The 18,126-nt window shown below is 51.1% G+C and overlaps 8 protein-coding genes across 8 annotated transcripts; 3 read left to right on the top strand and 5 right to left on the bottom strand.

Annotated features, from left to right (window-relative positions):
* Positions 1 to 132: 132 nt before the first annotated feature.
* Positions 133 to 910, top strand: VTN77DRAFT_4544 (uncharacterized protein; the record flags this gene model as incomplete). Its single annotated transcript, XM_069420615.1, has 3 exons — positions 133 to 479; positions 543 to 786; positions 869 to 910. 3 exons carry the CDS (start codon positions 133 to 135, stop codon positions 908 to 910), a joined length of 633 nt encoding a protein of 210 aa, XP_069277717.1.
* Positions 911 to 1,280: 370 nt separating this feature from the next.
* On the bottom strand, positions 1,281 to 3,144 carry VTN77DRAFT_4543 (uncharacterized protein; the record flags this gene model as incomplete). The annotated part of the gene is made up of 2 exons (XM_069420614.1): positions 1,281 to 2,819; positions 2,890 to 3,144. 2 exons carry the CDS (start codon positions 3,142 to 3,144, stop codon positions 1,281 to 1,283), a joined length of 1,794 nt encoding a protein of 597 aa, XP_069277716.1.
* A 512-nt stretch (positions 3,145 to 3,656) lies between these two features.
* On the bottom strand, positions 3,657 to 4,092 carry VTN77DRAFT_4542 (uncharacterized protein; the record flags this gene model as incomplete). The annotated part of the gene is made up of 2 exons (XM_069420613.1): positions 3,657 to 3,902; positions 3,985 to 4,092. 2 exons carry the CDS (start codon positions 4,090 to 4,092, stop codon positions 3,657 to 3,659), a joined length of 354 nt encoding a protein of 117 aa, XP_069277715.1.
* Positions 4,093 to 4,488: 396 nt separating this feature from the next.
* On the bottom strand, positions 4,489 to 5,754 carry VTN77DRAFT_4541 (uncharacterized protein; the record flags this gene model as incomplete). Its single annotated transcript, XM_069420612.1, has 1 exon — positions 4,489 to 5,754. One exon carries the CDS (start codon positions 5,752 to 5,754, stop codon positions 4,489 to 4,491), a length of 1,266 nt encoding a protein of 421 aa, XP_069277714.1.
* Positions 5,755 to 6,436: 682 nt separating this feature from the next.
* On the top strand, positions 6,437 to 7,536 carry VTN77DRAFT_4540 (mitochondrial 37S ribosomal protein mS42; the record flags this gene model as incomplete). Its single annotated transcript, XM_069420611.1, has 4 exons — positions 6,437 to 6,496; positions 6,553 to 6,736; positions 6,815 to 6,939; positions 7,009 to 7,536. The coding sequence occupies 4 exons, from the start codon at positions 6,437 to 6,439 to the stop codon at positions 7,534 to 7,536; spliced, it is 897 nt and encodes a 298-aa protein (XP_069277713.1).
* A 424-nt stretch (positions 7,537 to 7,960) lies between these two features.
* Positions 7,961 to 12,350, bottom strand: VTN77DRAFT_4539 (uncharacterized protein; the record flags this gene model as incomplete). Its single annotated transcript, XM_069420609.1, has 8 exons — positions 7,961 to 8,519; positions 9,619 to 9,713; positions 9,778 to 9,950; positions 10,028 to 11,345; positions 11,392 to 11,423; positions 11,476 to 11,686; positions 11,742 to 12,138; positions 12,229 to 12,350. The coding sequence occupies 8 exons, from the start codon at positions 12,348 to 12,350 to the stop codon at positions 7,961 to 7,963; spliced, it is 2,907 nt and encodes a 968-aa protein (XP_069277712.1).
* A 1,450-nt stretch (positions 12,351 to 13,800) lies between these two features.
* On the top strand, positions 13,801 to 14,374 carry VTN77DRAFT_4538 (uncharacterized protein; the record flags this gene model as incomplete). The annotated part of the gene is made up of 2 exons (XM_069420608.1): positions 13,801 to 13,866; positions 14,015 to 14,374. The coding sequence occupies 2 exons, from the start codon at positions 13,801 to 13,803 to the stop codon at positions 14,372 to 14,374; spliced, it is 426 nt and encodes a 141-aa protein (XP_069277711.1).
* A 280-nt stretch (positions 14,375 to 14,654) lies between these two features.
* On the bottom strand, positions 14,655 to 17,743 carry VTN77DRAFT_4537 (uncharacterized protein; the record flags this gene model as incomplete). Its single annotated transcript, XM_069420607.1, has 5 exons — positions 14,655 to 15,644; positions 15,695 to 15,817; positions 15,942 to 16,921; positions 16,976 to 17,299; positions 17,410 to 17,743. 5 exons carry the CDS (start codon positions 17,741 to 17,743, stop codon positions 14,655 to 14,657), a joined length of 2,751 nt encoding a protein of 916 aa, XP_069277710.1.
* Between the last annotated feature and the right edge of the window lie 383 nt (positions 17,744 to 18,126).

Raw genomic sequence — 18,126 nt, 5'->3', positions numbered from 1 at the left:
ATCAGACGCAGCACGAGCAAGAACCAGCGGTCGCGAAACGCTCTCCTCCGCATTCTTCTGCCACCACCACCTTTGGAAACAGCCCCTCTTATCTCGACCGAAACGTACATCAATTCGTTATCAATGGCAACCATGACCGTCCACGATATCGTCACGGATCCGGCCCTCCTGCCGGTCCTGCGCACCAGCGCAGAGGCACATGCAGAGTGCCAGAAGCTTCTCGCCTTGCTCGAGCCCACGTCCACCTCGCCGCCGTCCCAGGAGACGCTCGCGGCCATCTCGAAGCAGCAGAAGGTGCTCTTCTCGCTGCTTGCGAAGCTCCGCGGCCTCAACAGAGATGCCATCCTGCGCGTCCGAGAGACGAAGCAGGCGACGGCAGAAGCCCGACAGGAGATCGATCGGCTGCACCTGCAGCTGCAGAACCTGTACTATGAGCAAAAGTACCTGATGGGGGAGATTGCGGCGTGCGAGTCTTATGAGTAAGCCCTCTCAGCTGACCGTAACTAATGTGAGAAAGAAGCTAACAGTTGACTGTATCACAGCCACAAATACCTCTCCCTCCCCCTCATCCCCGTCGAAGAATTCCTCGCCCTGCACCCCGAACACAAAGACTCCGACCCGCACGAGCTGATGATCGCGCGGATCAACCACGAGCACGCGGAGCGCGAGAAGCTGGAACAGGCCCGCCAGGAGCTCCTTAAGCGCAAGCAGGCGCTGATCGCCGAGAACAAGAAGCGGAAGGATGACCTGGCCAGTCTGGACCAGGATCTGGAGCGGTTTATTGATGTATGTCCCCTTCTCACCAGTCTAAGTTCTTGCTTGGTACCTGGTCCAAGGACGGTGCTAATTCAGCGTTTTATTTGTATAGGCCGCGAAACCGATTCAGAAGATTTTTGAGAAGGAATATTGATCTATCGAATATGCATGCATTTTCATCATGAGTTGAGGATCGAGGCGCTGGCTGCTTTTCATTTTTACTTCTTACATCGGATTTATGATCAGGTAGATATACGGGATGGCGTTTTCGGTAGATACCCAGGGATTTATTCACCATTTTTATTTATTTATTTATAGGAGTACTCGTTTCTGAACGCATTGTACATACCATAGAAAAGTTCTGCATAGATGGGCATGATCACCTGCATGTTTCGATGGGTTTCTTCCAATGTTTCTTCCATTTCATGCTTCCAATGCAACGACGTCTGAATAAAACAATAGAAAGACAAAAAAAAAAGATCATTATGTCTATACACTAGTACAATTCATGCAAATTACACTATCTACTTCCTCTGCTTCCTCTTCCCCTCCCGAATGACTCTCTTCAACTCCTTAACCAAGCCCATCACGAGCGGCACCCCGATCGGCCCCAACAGAGGCAGGTACACAGCCACCTTGTGCTCATCCGGGAAATACACCTGCCCCACCATGCTCTTCTCAAAGAAGCTCGTTTCTGCCTCCTTCTCGGCGATGCGTGCGCTTGCTAGAGCGGCCTTGAATTGCCCTTCTTTCAGCAGCTGGCACGTCGCGGCGAGATGGGACAGAGTCGTGGCGACGGAGGAGGCTACGGTGGCGGGGATGGGGATCGAAGGGAGGGACTTGGTTAGACGGGCTAGAGAGCCCATTGTCGATGAGGCGGAGAGTAGAAGCGTGGCGGCCCGGATGCGGATCAGAGATTGCAGGCGGAAGGGCAAGGAGGAAGGCGTGGATGGTGTCCCGAGCAGAGTGAGGAGTTGGTGCGAGAAGGTCAACAGAGCAGGCCGCAGCGATTCTTTAGTAAGGTGAGGAGGGTTTGCTGGGTGATCAGGGGAAATAGGAGGGTTGACGATGGCAACACCACCCCATTGCGGGACGATCCAGCTCGTTGCTTGACTGTCCTTGATGACCAGAGGCGATTGTGTCGGTGCTGGTACGTAGAGAACGAAATTGATGGTTGGGGCGCTGCCAATGCTGGGGCTCAGCGGCCACTCGGCTGCATTGATGAACGCACTAAGGTCTTCCTTTTTCAAGGTCCATTGCCTGTGCGCCTCATCGTATTCCGGATGGGGCGACGTCGGGGAGAAAGCCGCATAGAGCTGCACTTGGGTATCGACGGAGAAATTGCTGATGGGCGAGAAGGCCTCTAGTACCGGAGTTAGGTACTCGTGGATCGCCGCCTCGATATCCCAAGATGACGGTTCAGATCCAGGCGTGAAGAGCGAGAATGTCAAGTGGTAGGTTTCAGCGTATTTCAGTGATCGCGTCACCCGTCGGCTGACGAGGTCTGCTAACTCGGGAGAAATCGAATTGAGGCCAGTATTTCCGGTCGCTTGCTGATTATTTGCAGATACTGGGGCTCCGGGTGTAGGAGACTGGAGGGCTTGTCCGGCCGTGTTGCCATTCGAGAGAATATGCGCAATGGTCGCCTTTTCCTCGTTGAACAATTTCTGTATCTCGCCCGCAATGAATGTGACCAGCGGTGAAGTAGACAACGACACGGCAGGGACCTGGCTTGGTGGGTAATATACATCCAGGCGCGAGGAGTACGAATGCAGCTCCGATCGAGGCGAAACAATAGTCTCCTGAGGAAGCAGATTGACGACCAGCGCAGCATGCTCGCTGCCCTCGATGTAGTCATCAGGGTCAGAAACATCGTCACCCATAGGAACCTTTTCATTCTCAGCGTTATCCGACTCCGCAAGCTTGAGGCGGAGATGATGCGCGGGAAACTCGTTCAGATCGTCGAGAGCATGCTGAGTCGTTCGCAGGAGATTCTGCGCTTCTGAAACCTGCATCGACGGGGTGCGGAGGACAATTTCAAGGGGAAATACGGGGCGACAAGCCTAGAGATCCATCACTGCACGTTAATTCCACAGTTCCATCATATTTGCATAGTGTCAAGTTTGCACGCACCTTGCCATCCGCCCAATCGATCATCTCCTGCAGGGGTAACCGAGCTCTGTAGATAGACGTCGTTTTCCACCACATAGGCAACCCCAGGAAAAGAATCACCGACCAGAAAGCCAGTATAACCTTGGTTCGAGTCCAGACAGCCTCGGGTTTCTCAGGAGGGAGGGCATGGCTGGTCGCCGTCGTGGTTGCGACGTTGTGAGCAGTGTCCCCGGTGGGCTTCGCGGAAGCTGACACGCCTCCATCTTTGCCCGACATGGTCAAGGCATTTCTTTCCCCGAGGGGGAGAGCTCTCTCAAGCCGGGAAAGTGGAGGACAGGACGGCGTTGCTGTTGTAGCGTACGGAGTCGGAGCGGAGCTGAGTTCAAGTGGCATCAACGCGGAGATGATCTTCTCTCCGCGTCGGGATTGGCTGGCGGGCTTCTACGGAGTACATACTTCATTGATGACAGCCTGCAACTTTCTTTCTTCGTCTTCAAGAATATTAAGATCTAGAGAAGCCGTATGATAGGAAATTGTGCTATACGTACACCTCTAGCTATACTCCCATTGGGAGGCTGCTTTCCTCGTCCATGAGAGCTTCTACGTATGGTCAAAAAGAGCAAAAGATACGCTCGACGACCAAGAGTAACCATATACGTAGAGAACTTCACTATGTATTCCTCCTTTTCTTTCTACTGTTTCGGTATATCTGCTTCTGTAATGTACTTGTCGTGGACTCCACTCATTTCATTTCATCCCTGTCAAAAATCACAGATATTTATTCAAGATCAAGCTCGCACTCGACGACGAGATCGACCTGTAGAACTAGTAGATCGAGCCCGACGACGGGATCGATCCGTAGAACTAGACCGCGACCGCGACCGCGACTGTTGCTTCTTCGGCCCCGACCTGCGATTCAGTCTCTGTTTCCGTCCCCCTTTCTTCGCGTCCGAACTGTTGCTGTTGCGCGGGAGGTCTCGATGCGCAGAGGTGCCTCCGGCGGCTGCTGTGTCGTGGAGAGAAGAGATATCTTGCTGTACGTACAGTACATGAAGTGTTAGCGTTGACAACACCTGTAGATGGGACTGTACATAGGGTGTAGGAGAGCCAACGTACCAATGCATCGGGATTGTTGTACTCGTCGCCTCGCCCGTACTCGGGTATCTCCGAGCGTTGTCGGTTGATGACATGCCCGGGATTGGGTCTTGTTTCATCGGAGGACATTTTTTCTGTTTTCCCCTTGCCGACTGATTCAGTAGAGTGTGAGTAGTAATACTGGGTAGATAGATGTGATCAGAAACTGATTGATATGCAGGTGTGGCTACTTGGTTCTGACAGATGGATGCTTTTCTGAGCCAGGAGAGTTTGCCGCCAACGACACGGTGATGAAATGGTACCAGAATACGTCGTACCTAGGTACTGCACGCCCACGGTTGTCTAGTGGAGGCGGTGATTGATTTACTATCTTTGAGCTGCATACTTGATAAACTGATCCATCATTATACTAAAGAATTAAATCGTACCTAGAACGTGAGATAGAAACTTTATCTGTACAAGGTCCAATCTATGGTCCAATTATAAAATATCCCCGAGCAATAAGCAAATAGAGCACGTCCACTCTCATCCGTTTCTGAGTGGACTCCGACTTGGTGCTGGAGTCTCCGTTACCCTAAAATAAGGCTCACCATTTTGGTTCTGGAACCCAATCTTTTCCATAACCTCGCTAAACGTCGTGTTGGGTCTGTCTGGTTGGATATTGGGAACACCCGGTCGCAAGAGAGTTGTATTCGCAAGCATGCCCGCAGGAGAGTACACCTTGATACTCTCCGTGCTAGGCTGACGTTGCGGGCGAATCTGCCGCGGTGGAGTGACGGGGACAGGTGGCGCAGGCGGAGAAGGATCCGAGGCACTCCCATTCAGTTTGGGGCTCGGACTCGACCCAAAGATACTCCTCACACGAGTTCCGGTTCGACGCAGCATAGACTTCGGCCTAATGCTGTCTGGATACCGGCTGCTCCCCTTGCGGAGAAGAAAGTCTGTTCGGAAAGTACTCTGGGTGTCCGATGGGATGGGGTCCGAGATACCTATGATCGCTCCACCTGACGACCGGAGATGAGCTTGTTTTGAGGTCCGTCTCTGCTTTCGTCTCAAGCACATGGTCACAATTGCAGCAGCCAGAGCCCCGGATAGCAGACCGGGGAAGAAGCCAGCGACAACAGCTGTCGCGGGAAACGCGGGACACTTCTGCGTCAGCTGGGTCGAGTTCGGAGCGATATTAGGCGATGCTGTCGCTGAGGAAGGAACTATGGACAAAGCAGTTGCTTCTGAGGAAGGAGCAATAGACAAAGTAGCTGCCGCGGAAGGAACTATAGACGAAGTGGTCGCCGCTGAGGAAGGAACTATGGACAAAGTGGAGGCAGCCGCAGTAGGTGAAGTAGATGGCTGGATGGACGAGGAAGCCTCCGAGGAGGTATCTTTAATGAGAGCGCATGTGCCATCCTGACAGGTATATCCAAAGGGACAACAGGAACCCCCGCATGTCGGCAGACTATCAGTCAGTCGAGTAGTCTTCAAGGTAGCCTCTGGATCGGCAGTAGCATTCTGGGCCTGGATATCGCAGGTGATCGGCTCGATAAATGAGCAGTCACTTCCGCTGGGACAGCAGATGGCGGAGCTCGAGTTATCCAAGCTGATACACGTCGTGGAGGTTGGACAGCAGAAATTCGATGGCAACTGAGGGTTCCCACACGGCGTGTAGGAAGTAGGGCAATTTGCATCGTCTCGTGGGAGGAGATCAATCGAAGGAACATAACTGCATGTCGCGAGACTGGTCAAGTACGAAAAGGATAGTTGTATGGCGAGGCTGATGACCATTGACCTCGCCATGACGATGACGAGAGGAACTTCAATTAAGCAGACAGACCAGCTGTTCCAGTGAGAATGGAGAAAGTCTTGGTAGAAAGGAAATATATTGAAAATTCTATAAACGATATTGAGAAGTAAAAGTCGTAAAGGTTGAGAACAAGCAACTGAAGACACGGTCTTTCAGCAAACAACAGAACAATGAAACAAAGAAGACGAGACAAGAACAATGGGCATTCTCGTCTATATGATTATGGCCCAACAAAGCGATATCATTGTACAGACAGCCTGGAGCATCGCATTAGATGCACGCGCCAATGTCCCAGAATAGGCAGCGTGGAAGCGCCGACTGGCAGATTGCAACGCCATGCGGCGACAAGCCAGAGGCGAGTGGAAGTCGCAGAACACGATGACTCATCATAATTACAGGCGGTTAGCATTGAAACGACGCCGCTAGAGGGCAGCGGTTGGACGAGAGCGACGAGGAGTCGAGAGAATTGGATGATGAGTGTGTCAAGCAGCCGCCGAGGCTAGGAAGTTGTCGCTGCTGATTGGCCGGTGGCTGCTCCGCCCCGTGCCTGCTACGCTAGTCCCAAACGGGGAACATCGGCAGAAATTCTAAAAGCGCGCGCGATCGGATCAATTTCAGCGAGAGCTAGCTTGCTTCCCTGTAGACGTTGCAGCTGCCGCTCCCCCGTCGTTCACGATGTTGCAACGAATTCTACGGCCGCAGGGTGCCCTGCGTGCTATCTCGTCACTTGCCAAGGTAGGACATCCCCGTGTGCAATGGCTCCCTCGTGATACTGATCAGTTCCATCCTAGAAACCCTCCTCCGCCGGTCTGCCACGATTCCAGACTCGAGGCCTCCACCGAGTACCGCAATTGAGGCACGGGGAGCACTTCAGGCAGCATGGTGTTCCCGACTTGCTGTCCCCGGAGGGGTTTGATTTTGCCTGGACACAGTACCAGACCCTGATGGTGGACAAGCTCAACCTGTTGACACAGGGTGAGTCGATGCAGTGGATGAGAGAAGGAGAAGAACTTTCAGGCAGGACATTGGACGCTAATTCATCTTTTCTGACAGACACCATCGACGCTGACGCTACACCCGGAGAGCTTCTGATCAAGTACTCGAAACGGCCGGAGATGGCATCTCTGTTCAACTACGCCTCAATGGCCCACAACAACCACTTCTTCTTCAACTGCCTTGTAAGTATCTGCAGATGCAACAGTTGTTGGTATGGCCCGCGGTCAGTCTGATAATGAATCGCTGTGCAGTCTCGTAGCTCCGTCCGCATCCCCGACGAGTTCGTCAAAGAGATCGAGGAAAGCTGCTCATCGGTGGAGTCCCTGAAGCAGGACTTTCTGGCCGCGGCCAACGCCATGTTCGGTCCAGGATTCGTCTGGCTGGCCAAGAACCTGGATCGGCAGGGCCTGCTTCAGATTGTCTGCACATACAACGCCGGGTCGCCGTATCCGGCCGCCCACTCGCGGCGGCAGCCCGTCGACATGAACACGCACAACCCGGACGCGCCGGTGAGCTACCAGTACGCCGGTGCCATGGGCAGCCACTCCCCGCACACGAGGGACCTGGCGCCCGGTGCGATCGACATCCAGCCCATCCTGTGCGTCAACACCTGGCAGCACGTGTGGTTGATGGACTACGGCATCGCGGGCAAGGAGGAGTATCTGGAGCGATGGTGGGACAGGATCGACTGGGAGCATGTCTATGAGAACTTTAAGGAGGCGCCCGCGGCCAAGATGGCGCGCAGTCCGCCGATGAGGCAGAGTCTGAGTATGCTGTAAAATATAGATGAGCTTTTCCTTTTTTTTTTCTTCTTTATTCTCAACGGAATGTATTATACGAGACGATTATTTCCGAGCAAGTTGTGTTTTAACCTGTACGTCATCGTCGTCCATTCGATGGGTAGAGAGCGAAACGAAAAAAAAATGAAGTAAAAATCAATCAATGAGTCACTTAATCAATCAATAAAGATAACCTACTGTCCAAAATCACGTTGAGCAGCCGATCTTCCATGATTATGAAACAATATTGCAGAATGATATGTTCGATATACATTGCGTCTATGCTCTATGATACCAAACCGTATAATACAGTATATGTACTGTACATCACTATATCTATGTCTATACCGTATTATTCCCCACCATCATCACCAATATCTCATCATCATCGTCGTCGTCTTCGTCGTCGTCTTCGTCCTTATGATTATATTTTCGCCATCCTCTCCCGAATCCTCTTCTCAAACGCCTCAATCATAACGCCAGCAACTTTATCCTCCACAGCACTCATCATAGCCGTATGCAACGGGTTCTGGAACCGGAACCGGATCTCCAGCTGCACTTTTGTCTCCTGCTGCTGTCCTTCTTGCTTAAGCGGGATAAGCTCCCATCGCGTACACAGATAATTAAACAACCCCTCGTCCTCCCCAGGCACGGGTTGACCATCCTCCGTCTTTCCGCCCCCACTCCTTGCCTCAACGATCCATCTGTTCCGATCGCAGTCCACGCGCGACGTGAATGTCTCGCTGAAAGGCCCGTATCCAACCGTCAGAAACGCGCGCGTCGGATACCCCGTTGCGGGATCGCGCGCCGTCACCGTTGACGCCGTCAGGAAGGGCAGGAACTCGCAGTAGCTCTCCACGGAGGCGATGATGTCGAATAGCGGCGCGGGGGGGAAGGGGAGGGTGCGAGTTGCGCGGAGGGTGCGGCCGTCGCTGTGGCCGTCACCGTTGTTGCCATCGCCATTGGTGTTTTTGCTGTTGGTGCTGTTCGAGGAGGAGGAGAAGAAGGAGGATAATTGAGGGATGTGGAATGATCGTTTGGGGTGTAGTATTTGTATTTGCGTGCGAGGAGGACGAGCTGGTAATAATTGTTGTAGCCGTCGTCGTTGTCTTTGAAACGAGATTGATATCGACCGTGTAGGTGTCGCTGTTGTTGTGGTTGATATTGTTGATATTGAATGGAATTGGTCGTAGGAAGAAACGACGATTCTACCTCGTCGTCGTTGAAGCTGGAGATTCCTCCATATAGAAGAAGTAGGATGAGGTGGAAGTGGTAGTAGGGACTTCATCGTTGTCGGAAGTAGATACTTGGTTCCCTTTCTTCACGCGCGCAAGGCGCAAGGCGCTTTGGATTATCGATCGGATGGAATAAAATAAGGATGGAATTAAACAGTTATGGTACCATCAATTGGAGCAGTAAGTAAGTAACAATGAGCTGAGCGCGGATTGTAGCGCGATATCAATTCGTTCAACAGGATACAAGTCAAGTTAACAACGATAAAGAATGTCTTGTCTGAAGGGGGAGAGTGTTCAGACTTCGAGGTCTCTCCGTCGGAGTCCAGCATGCGGACGCTTTTGTTTTTTTTGGCCCGGAATCCCGGAATTGCTGACAAGGTTCGGAACGTGCCGTTCATTTCTTCTACAACTGCTCTTCTTGGATTCCTCCAAAATCACGTAACTCCCACAGCCATCTTCATACAGATATTATTATTTCTTTTTCACTACTTTGAAATCTCCGCTAGGCGTTATAAACAGACTCATCTCTTGGTTCTGCAAAAGGTTTCAATCAAATCCATCGTATAAAATGACGGTGCCCCCCGGCACTGAAGATGGAGATCCGATAGGTGCATAATTACATCTACTTAGAAAAAATATCGGTCCAAAGATCGTGTTTCGTGAACCCAGCTTGAAAGGACAGACACAGCAATTAACCAAACCTGAATGCCCGCATGGTATCAGAAGACAGGAAGAGAGAGATAGAGAAAAGAAAAAACCTCGACCCAGTCAATGAATCTGCGCGCTATCAATCATCTACTTTATTCAGGGCTGCTGCAGTCCCTCCAGCTTCGATGGCAAAGGATACTGAAATAATTCATAATCCGCCGGCACAGGATTAGGCCCCCAGAATTGATCCATGAAGCCGGGCTCGAAATCTTGCATATAGCCGTCCCAGACATGCTGTTGAATTGAATCAGCGGGAGATCTATAGTGCATAGCCATGATGAAGACGGTTGCTTCTTACCCAATCGAGACCACTAGGCGCATCGATCATGCCCTGTATGATGTCAAGGGATGCGGGATGTAGCTGTTCCCCTGTCGCGGGTTGTGCCCCGTCATTTATGACGCTCGCTATGCTATTCGAAATCGGCGTTGGAAGGATGCCTAATGGATACGAGGTCTCTGACTCTTTTGTTCCTGCAGGTGATGCAAAGGTTAGTTTATCAGTCTATCGGTCGTATGACTAACTTTAGGCCATTTGGGCACAAGCATACCATTAGCCATGCCTGAAGTAGATGCGCTTTCCCCCATTGCGACGTCATCGTAGGATTTCCCAATGAAGGAACTAGAATCGGTCTCCGGAGCGTCAAATTCGCCTCTCTGGGCTTTCTTGAGCATGATCGTCAGAACATTAAACGCGTTGCGTGCTTCTACTGAGTGTCGAAGATTGACCTTCCATATGTCACGGGACGTTTCCAGCGCGCGTAACAGGTCATCTCGGCCTTCAAGAACCACCGTGAAGCCGTAGCCCGGTTGCCGGGTCTGCGTCTGAGAAGGCCTGTTCTGCGAAAGCTCCAAGCAGATGATCATGGCTGCCAGGAGAAAGTCATGGTTTTGGAGCGAGGTGAAGAACCATCGATCGCGGTCGAGCCGTCCGCCCGGCTGCGACTCATGGAAGAGATCCGCCTGGTGCCGCAGAATCTCCTTTGCTGCGTTCACGCAGGCCCACCGAGAGTAGGTGTGTCGTAGGTCCGATCGAACTTCGGTCAGATACTTCCGGTGCAGGACGATGCGAGCCTTCTGATACAGCACGTCGAGCGTGTATCTCTGCATGATCAGATCCGGAGCATCAGTGATGGATTGGTTGATCGGTCGCATGCGAAAGGCCAACGTGATAGACTCGTGGGCTTCCTCGAGGCGCCTATCAAGTTCCAGAACTTCGTCGTATGAAGGTGGCTTGCGAGAGTATGCCAGATCCGAGATCCTGCCAAATACCGACATGATTCGGGCCTTGGAAATCGTGTATGCGACTGGGGTCCGCTCCGTGTCAGGTCGGGACGGTGGTAGCTCCGCTGTATTCTCATCGAAATCTTCGTCCAAGAGATTGCGTGGAAGTTCCGTGTCGCATTGCCAGCTCTGAGTCTGCTTGGGAATGCCCACCTGAAATGCTGTCAGAGCGTCTAGCTGACAGATGCCTGCCCACACACGTCGTCTCATCTCTCCTTCCATGGCAGAGATATTGTTGTAGTGTTTCGAGTCCCGATGGTACCCCATACGCATGGCGAGTTGGATGGTAATCCCCAGAATGATGGACACACTGACCGGAGCGTTGCCTTTCTTCGAGTATTCTGCGGCGGCATACATCATGAGCGCCTCGACTTTGTAGCGCCCCGGTTTGGTGTAGTTGGCGTGGATGAGACAGTGGCAGCAGCGTCGACGGAACAGGACCATGGTCTCTAAGGAATTGCCCAAGGGGCTTGGTAGGGGGTCTCCGCTGCGATAGTATACACCAGCAGCCATTGCCATGCAGGCGTAGAGCAGCGCCAGCCAAGAGACCGACACGCTTTGTGGATCCAGCCAGAATTGAGCATACTAGAAAGCATTAACGGAGACACTGAATGTGAGCTGTTGAACTGACCTCTCGTTGGAATGTCGGAAAATGGATAATCACTAGCGCTGTTAGAATTTTCGATAGACTCTCTCTCGCCATCCAGATACTTACCCAGTGAGGGATCTCCTGAGTTCAGAAACCGTGCGATGAGGCGATCAGCAACAGGACGTGGAGGGATGTCTGCCAGCAATTCCTCTTTACTTGGAGGTTTGCCTAACCCAAAGAGTAGCGACGGACGGGACGAGTCGTCCATCTCAGGTTCAATCTCCGAGTCTTCTGAAGTTTCATCGTCCTCGCGCAGGTATTCCTTGACTTCTTTGATCTGGCAAGTTATCAGGTATCAGCACCGCCTTATTGGGAAATTGCAGATGGCGTACATCTTCCAGAATAGCTCGCCAGTGCGCTGCATCCACATAGCTCGTCCCAACCTCTTCGACCAGGAGCTTTCCAGGGGAATCCTCCAGGGGCTGTTTTTCTTCAGGAACAGCATTTGAATGGTCTTCCTCCTCGAGGTAAGATTCAGGGTCTCCCAGACTGCCTTTCTCTTTCCTCATTGAGTGCGGAGTCTGGGAAGTAGCCTGTTCTTCCAGCTTCTTTTTCTGCGCAAACGACAGAACCAGATTCTCCAGATGCTGGATCCGGTTCTGGATGTGTGTCGGGCTGGCGCTGCCATGAGATGCCCTCCCGCGTGGTCCATGGCCGATATAGGTACATGAAGCCGCATCTCCGCGTCTGGTACATCTATCACAGGGATATGTTCGATCGCATTTGAGTCTTGAATAGTACGTAATCAGTTGAGTGATACAAGTTATGTAGCAATTCAATTCGAGTGGGATAAATTTATGAGTCCATGCAGGAGCTTACTTGCGATATCTGCACGCTGTACAGGAGAACTGGACTCTGCTTCTCTTCTTCGCCTTCTGCGGGGCGACAGCGGAGGACTCGCTGCTGGGATGGTGGTACTCTGGAAATGTATTCCCCGCCATGTCGTTGCTTGAGGGACAGCAGGGCGTGATGGCAAGTTGAATACTATAATCATATACCGGAGCCATTGGATTTCCGTTAGATATCTCCGATGGTTGATGTAGGTAGGCAACTGTGGTTGATCGGTGTCCAACACTATCTCCGTCGCAAGCCCTGAAATGGCTGAGCTGTGCCACCTGCAGGCTGCAGCAGGGATCATCGATAAGATCGCAATCAGCAGCCTCGGCTATTATTTTCATGACGCAAACCTGGATATATCTATATCACCTTTCTCCATCGAGAAGATTAAGAATTCTGAGCCCCTTTCTCTGTGTAGGTATACTTTTATGGTAAAGCCATTATACTGTTCAGTCATCCACTCCGGAGAAGTCTCATATTGAAAGGTGAGAAGATGAAAGATAAGATCCATGATTCACGTGAAAAGCTAGTTGAATCAGTTCTCGGTGGAAGCATGAAAGGAAACACGAGTAGGACAATGAGCCACAAGATCAGTGGCTCATTGTCTCGAGCTTCCTATTCTCTTCTTCGCTAGGCTCGGAATAGTTTCGAAATATGATACTCAGTTGAATGCCGTTGCAATCTTCCCTCCAACATAACCACCTCCTATCCGATGCAGTCTCGTAGGCCTTTCTCAAGGAGCACCAGGAATCCTTGTGTACGCGGGCCGGTGATGAATAACGGAGGAATTGATCCGAAAAAAAAAAAGGAAATCTCGATCTGGGATTCTTCGAATTGCGTGCAATGGCGTAGGTAACGGGTCAGTCAGACTCGGATGCTGCTATCCGGGTAGATGGCCGGATTCAGGGTCAGCGATGGCCGCGTAGGTGCAGGAATAGTGAGCTGCATGCAGATGTATATCTAATCTTACGTACACACGTATGTACTAAATGACTACGACTGCATAGATGCTAATTACTAAGATCCTGACCAACGATAAGCTATCTACCTATCTAGGTAGGTAGCCTAGAGCTATGAGTAATAGCTTGACCCCTTAGCCCGGCCCTCATCCACTCATTCCAATTTTATTCTCTCTTCCCTAGTAAGTAAGGTTGGTGCCAGTTTAACAACGGAATCCTTCTTAATTCTTACGAAAACGAACATGTTAGGTCGGGTGGGTGAGCTTGAAAAGACTATTAAACCCTTCCATGCTTGGACATGCAATATGATCACTGATCAACATTCATCCGAAAGGGAAATCATCTATATGGTTTGTGTATGTGGCATGATTACTTATCGAGGTCTTTATTTTATTATTGTTATAAGGCCCATACACAGGATTGGATTGAATTGGAGAAATTATATAGATATGGGTGTTTCTTTCCTGGGTTTGTTTTTATGGCCTGCATGCAATTAATCAAATTGCTTTTCATCAACAATATTAATACCCTGACTTTCAGATACAAGTAGAATAAGAATCATCGTTATTGTCATTGTTCTTGTTAATTATTAGCTATGTTTGAATCCAGCTGTCTCTGCGGCGCCAATCGCATATCCTTTACTGCCGAACCTGTCGCGAAGGTATGTACTGTACATACGTACGTGCTTCGTTCTGGAATAGAATGAACTCCTGTTAGCTAGCCGGCTAGCTTTACTCACTTCTATTCCCAGTATAGTTGATTAAATTGAATTAATCACCTGCCTAGCTGACTATTTGACTGATCTCCAGCTCCGCTGCCACTGCCTCGACTGCCGCAAATGGACCGGCTCCACCTTCTCCAACAACCTCCTCGTGCCTCTTTCCGGGTTCAAGATCCTGCAAGGAACACTCAAGACCTACACGAAAGAAGTGGAGAGCGGCCATCGCATCACGAACAACTTCTGCGGAAATTGCGGATCGACGCTGTATCGCATGACTACTGCATTGGCAGATGGTGATGGTATGGCTGCGGTGATGATTGGCTGTGTTGATGGAATGCAGATGATGGAGGAGGCGAAGCCGGAGAAGGAGGTTTTTGTGAGGAATCGGCCCAAGTGGATGGCGCCGGTTGAGGGGGCGGAGCAGGTTGATGGGATTTGGAGGCCTTGATTCGAAGAATTGAGGGTTGTGGGATGGCAATGAGATGTACCGAGGTACTGTATGACAAGATTTGCGAGACTTCGTTGATAGGGCATCGTGGATTGCACAACCAGAAGGAGAAGTACTGTACTTCAAAAAAAAGATCCAGGAGAATACCATTATCTATCTACTCAGCTCCGAACCTTCTACCTAAATGAGCCAGGAGACGTAGACAAAAGAAAAAAACAATACATAGAAAAAGGTGGACAAACCCCAGATGTAATTATTGGTCCAAGATATATATCAACTATCAGAAATACCCCAACTTCGAACCCTCCCTCTTGATACCCTCTCTCACCCCCACGAGGGCCGGAAACTCGCTCTCAAGGCCCTGAAGAAGCCTCTCGCTGCGCTCCCGCTTGATCGCCATGATCCGCTGCTCGAGAGCCTGGATCTCGCGCTGTAGCAATTGGTGCGATTCCTGCAAAGACAGGGACAGAAGCTCCTCGGCGTATTGGCGGAGTCTGTGGAGCTGTGATTCTAGCGTGGATAGAGAATCGTGGTGCGCGTTTTGTAATATTGGAGACGAGGAGGAGGATGATGATGATAAAGACGCGGCTGGCTGCGTGATTGGTGGGAGGTAGTTGCTCCCCCTCACGGAGTGAGAGTGAGATTGGGAGTGAGAGTCTCCTTGAGATGTCAGAGACTCTGGATGAAAAGCATTTGACGCGGAATTGGCCGCCTTGTCGTAATTCACAGAGTCAGACGACTCCCGATGACACTGGCTGGTAACATCGCCCGAAGCTGTCTTCGATACTCCGCTTTGTTGAGGAAGATAAGAATTTTCGCTAAGTCTCCGCTCTTGATCTTGGGCCGTTGGGACCCTGTCCCTCGTCCCAGCTGCGTTGGCAAGAGTATTCATCGCCAAAGAGGGGTCGTGGTGTATGGAGTTGGAAGGCAGTTCGACACCACGAGTTTTGATAGGCGGTAGTGATACAGATTCGCCCTGCATGGATGAGCTGGCAAATCTGTCTTCTGATCGATTCCGTCTAGATCCATTGACACTTCCAGCATGATTGATATCAGCGTCAGGCGTTTCCCTTGCAGTGGATCTGTCCACTCCAGAACTTGACGGCATCCACTTCACACTTGGAGAGTCACTTGCACCATCGGCATGAGATGTGAGGTGTCTGGATGGAGTCGAAAATGAAAAGGCGGATACGGAGAGCGGGCGCTTATGTCCCCTTGGCTCCTCGCCTGTAGCAGCCGAATTGGAGGTTGTCGTCGTAGATGTGTTTCTCTGTCTGGTGTTAATCAGGTTCAAAGGACGAAACTATCAGCGAGAAAAACCTTTTTCTGATCGAAGACATTGTCAGTGAAGCCCATTATCTTGCCCCGAGGATCAGCCGGCTTCACTCGGCGCTTCGAAGCCGGTTTCTCGGCCTTGACGTATGCGGACGAAAAATGGCAACACTGACGCAGTCAGTCAGACGCTTCCATCCATTAAAGCGAGAGAGAGAGAGAGAGAGAGAGAGAGAGAGAGAGAGAGAGAGAGAAACAAGTGTAATCAGACATAGATATACAACGACGGACTTACCCGACAATTACACGTTTCCATGCACTTCGGACACATCCATATACCTGCATGGCGCATCACATCCGCCGCATACATATCAAAATGTCGATACAGACCTCGAAAGCAGAAAAATGCGTTGCACGTGTCACACCGTCTGCCCTTCCACTCGAGGTGATCGATTCGGCACAGATGGCAAAGTCTGGTGCTCGTGCTTCGTCGCGCCTTCATCAGATCATTGACCGCCGTGCCCAAACATTTCCGGCGGTCACTGCTTGTTCGGATATCATCCGGAGGACATCGTAAGATTTCACTCGCGCGACGGATCACTTCGTCGCATGTCTCTTGCGGGACGATTTCTGCCCAGCTGTAACTCGAGACGTGCTCACAGCTGCGTCCGCTCAGATAGCAGAGCAAGCACAGGTCAAAGTCACGGCACTCGGTGCAGCGAACATGACGGTTCCAAATAGCCGTGCCGCAGAAGTTGCATGTCGCTATCATATTTTCAGGAATCTGAACGAGAGTAATTTCCGTCGCAGGAGCATCTTCGATCGATTCGTCGCGAACCATCTGCCGGAAAAGGCGGCAAAGAAGCGGAAGATCCGGTGGTAGAGATCGGGGTCCCGGTCCATTATCCTTGACCAGGCTGAGCATGGCACATGCCAGAGAGAGATTGGTTCGCGCGACGTCTGGATGACATAGACGATTGAACGGAGGCTGGACGTAGTTGAGACCCGCCTCTAATGAAAGTGGGTGCAGAATATTCCAAACCATCTTCGTCGACAAGGTCCCTACATTCCAAACCTGATGGGCCGTTGCAGGAGGGAAAACAACGACATCGCCGACCTCCTGTTCGCATACATATATGGGGAAATCGGCTTTCATCAGCTCGTCGGGACTGAGATTCAGCCAGTCAACGTGAGGCGAGGCTCCTTTGGCAGCCATAAAAGAGTCATACTTGACCTGGGACGCGAAATCTGTTCCAAAGCAGATGACGGGGCGGTCTATCAGTATCAATGTTAGTCTTAGATCGAGGACAAATAATCCGGGAAACTGACCCATTGACTCGACAAGAAGATTCAAAGCAACAGTAGATGAGAAGCAGCGATGAAATCCTGACGAAGAGCCCTCCGACCCTACATACGCCATCATAACCTCGCTCCGCGCACACGGCGGAAGCCACTGAAAAAGATCCGCTCGACCATCATATTGCAATTCCGGCGGGAGCAATTTGCGGCACTGATCTAGCCATTCCGGCGGGCATTGTAGGTCCCTAGCGTAGAAGTTCCTAAACTCGCGATAAGACTGGCGAGCGGCGTCGGCAAACTTCCTGAGCGTGAAGCTGAGGTCGCGACCGGTGGTGCAGTTTCGAATTGGGATATCTGGAAGAGTTAGCACATATACCCATGTCAGGAATTATCGATAACAACTACAGCGACGGAAAGCATTGTATTCCGATTACTCGACTCGATAATGGAAAGAAGATACCTACTCTTCCTCGTCGAACACTCAATCAACCCCTCAATCGAAAACAGCTTCTCATCCCATTCCGGCAATCTGTTAAACCCCTTGATGACAAACGGATGTCCTATCTGGAGCTTTCGAGACAGCCAGTCTGCGAAACTACTCGAGACTCCATTGCTGTTGCTGTTGCTGTCTTCTGATGATTTTGCATCCCCTTCGCTGCTGCTTTCGAAGCCTATCTCACGCTTCAGGTCGAGGATGTTGTAAGTCGGGAACTCGACGAAGGGCTTGCCACTGGCGAGCAGTTCCGATATCGAGATCGCCGGGAGGGGGGAGTCGCGTGTTGGATGTGGGAGGGTCATGGTTTCAGTACATGGTTCGGACTTGGTCAATCGCTCTCAAGATTTCTGTTCAGTCCATGTAGATTCTTGTGCAGCCAAATGCATATTTCTTTGCATTAGTCTGTCCTCCAATCCCGAGATGGGTCGCGAAATCCACTCGTTGGTGCGTCGACGGTGAAGTTGAACAGACGTGTCAAACTCTCCGAATTTTTGTTTTCTTATCGAATTAAGGCTGCAATAGAGAGAATTAGTGTATCAATAACACAGACAGAGTGAGGGTTGACGATGCGGCAGTGAGGTGGTATTGACCTCGGGCAATCGAGATCTCGAGCGGAGCTGGTAGATCTGCTCCGCTCCACGTGCATCTCGGCAAGGCTATTTTAATCCGTCCTGTCCGACGACAC

This window comes from Rasamsonia byssochlamydoides, assembly GCF_041956645.1.
Source record: "Rasamsonia byssochlamydoides strain NRRL 3658 unplaced genomic scaffold VTN77scaffold_31, whole genome shotgun sequence".
In the NCBI taxonomy this organism is placed as follows: domain Eukaryota; kingdom Fungi; phylum Ascomycota; class Eurotiomycetes; order Eurotiales; family Trichocomaceae; genus Rasamsonia; species Rasamsonia byssochlamydoides.
Note: the sequence above shows the minus strand (reverse complement) of the source record. Positions and strands in the feature narration are given on the sequence as shown.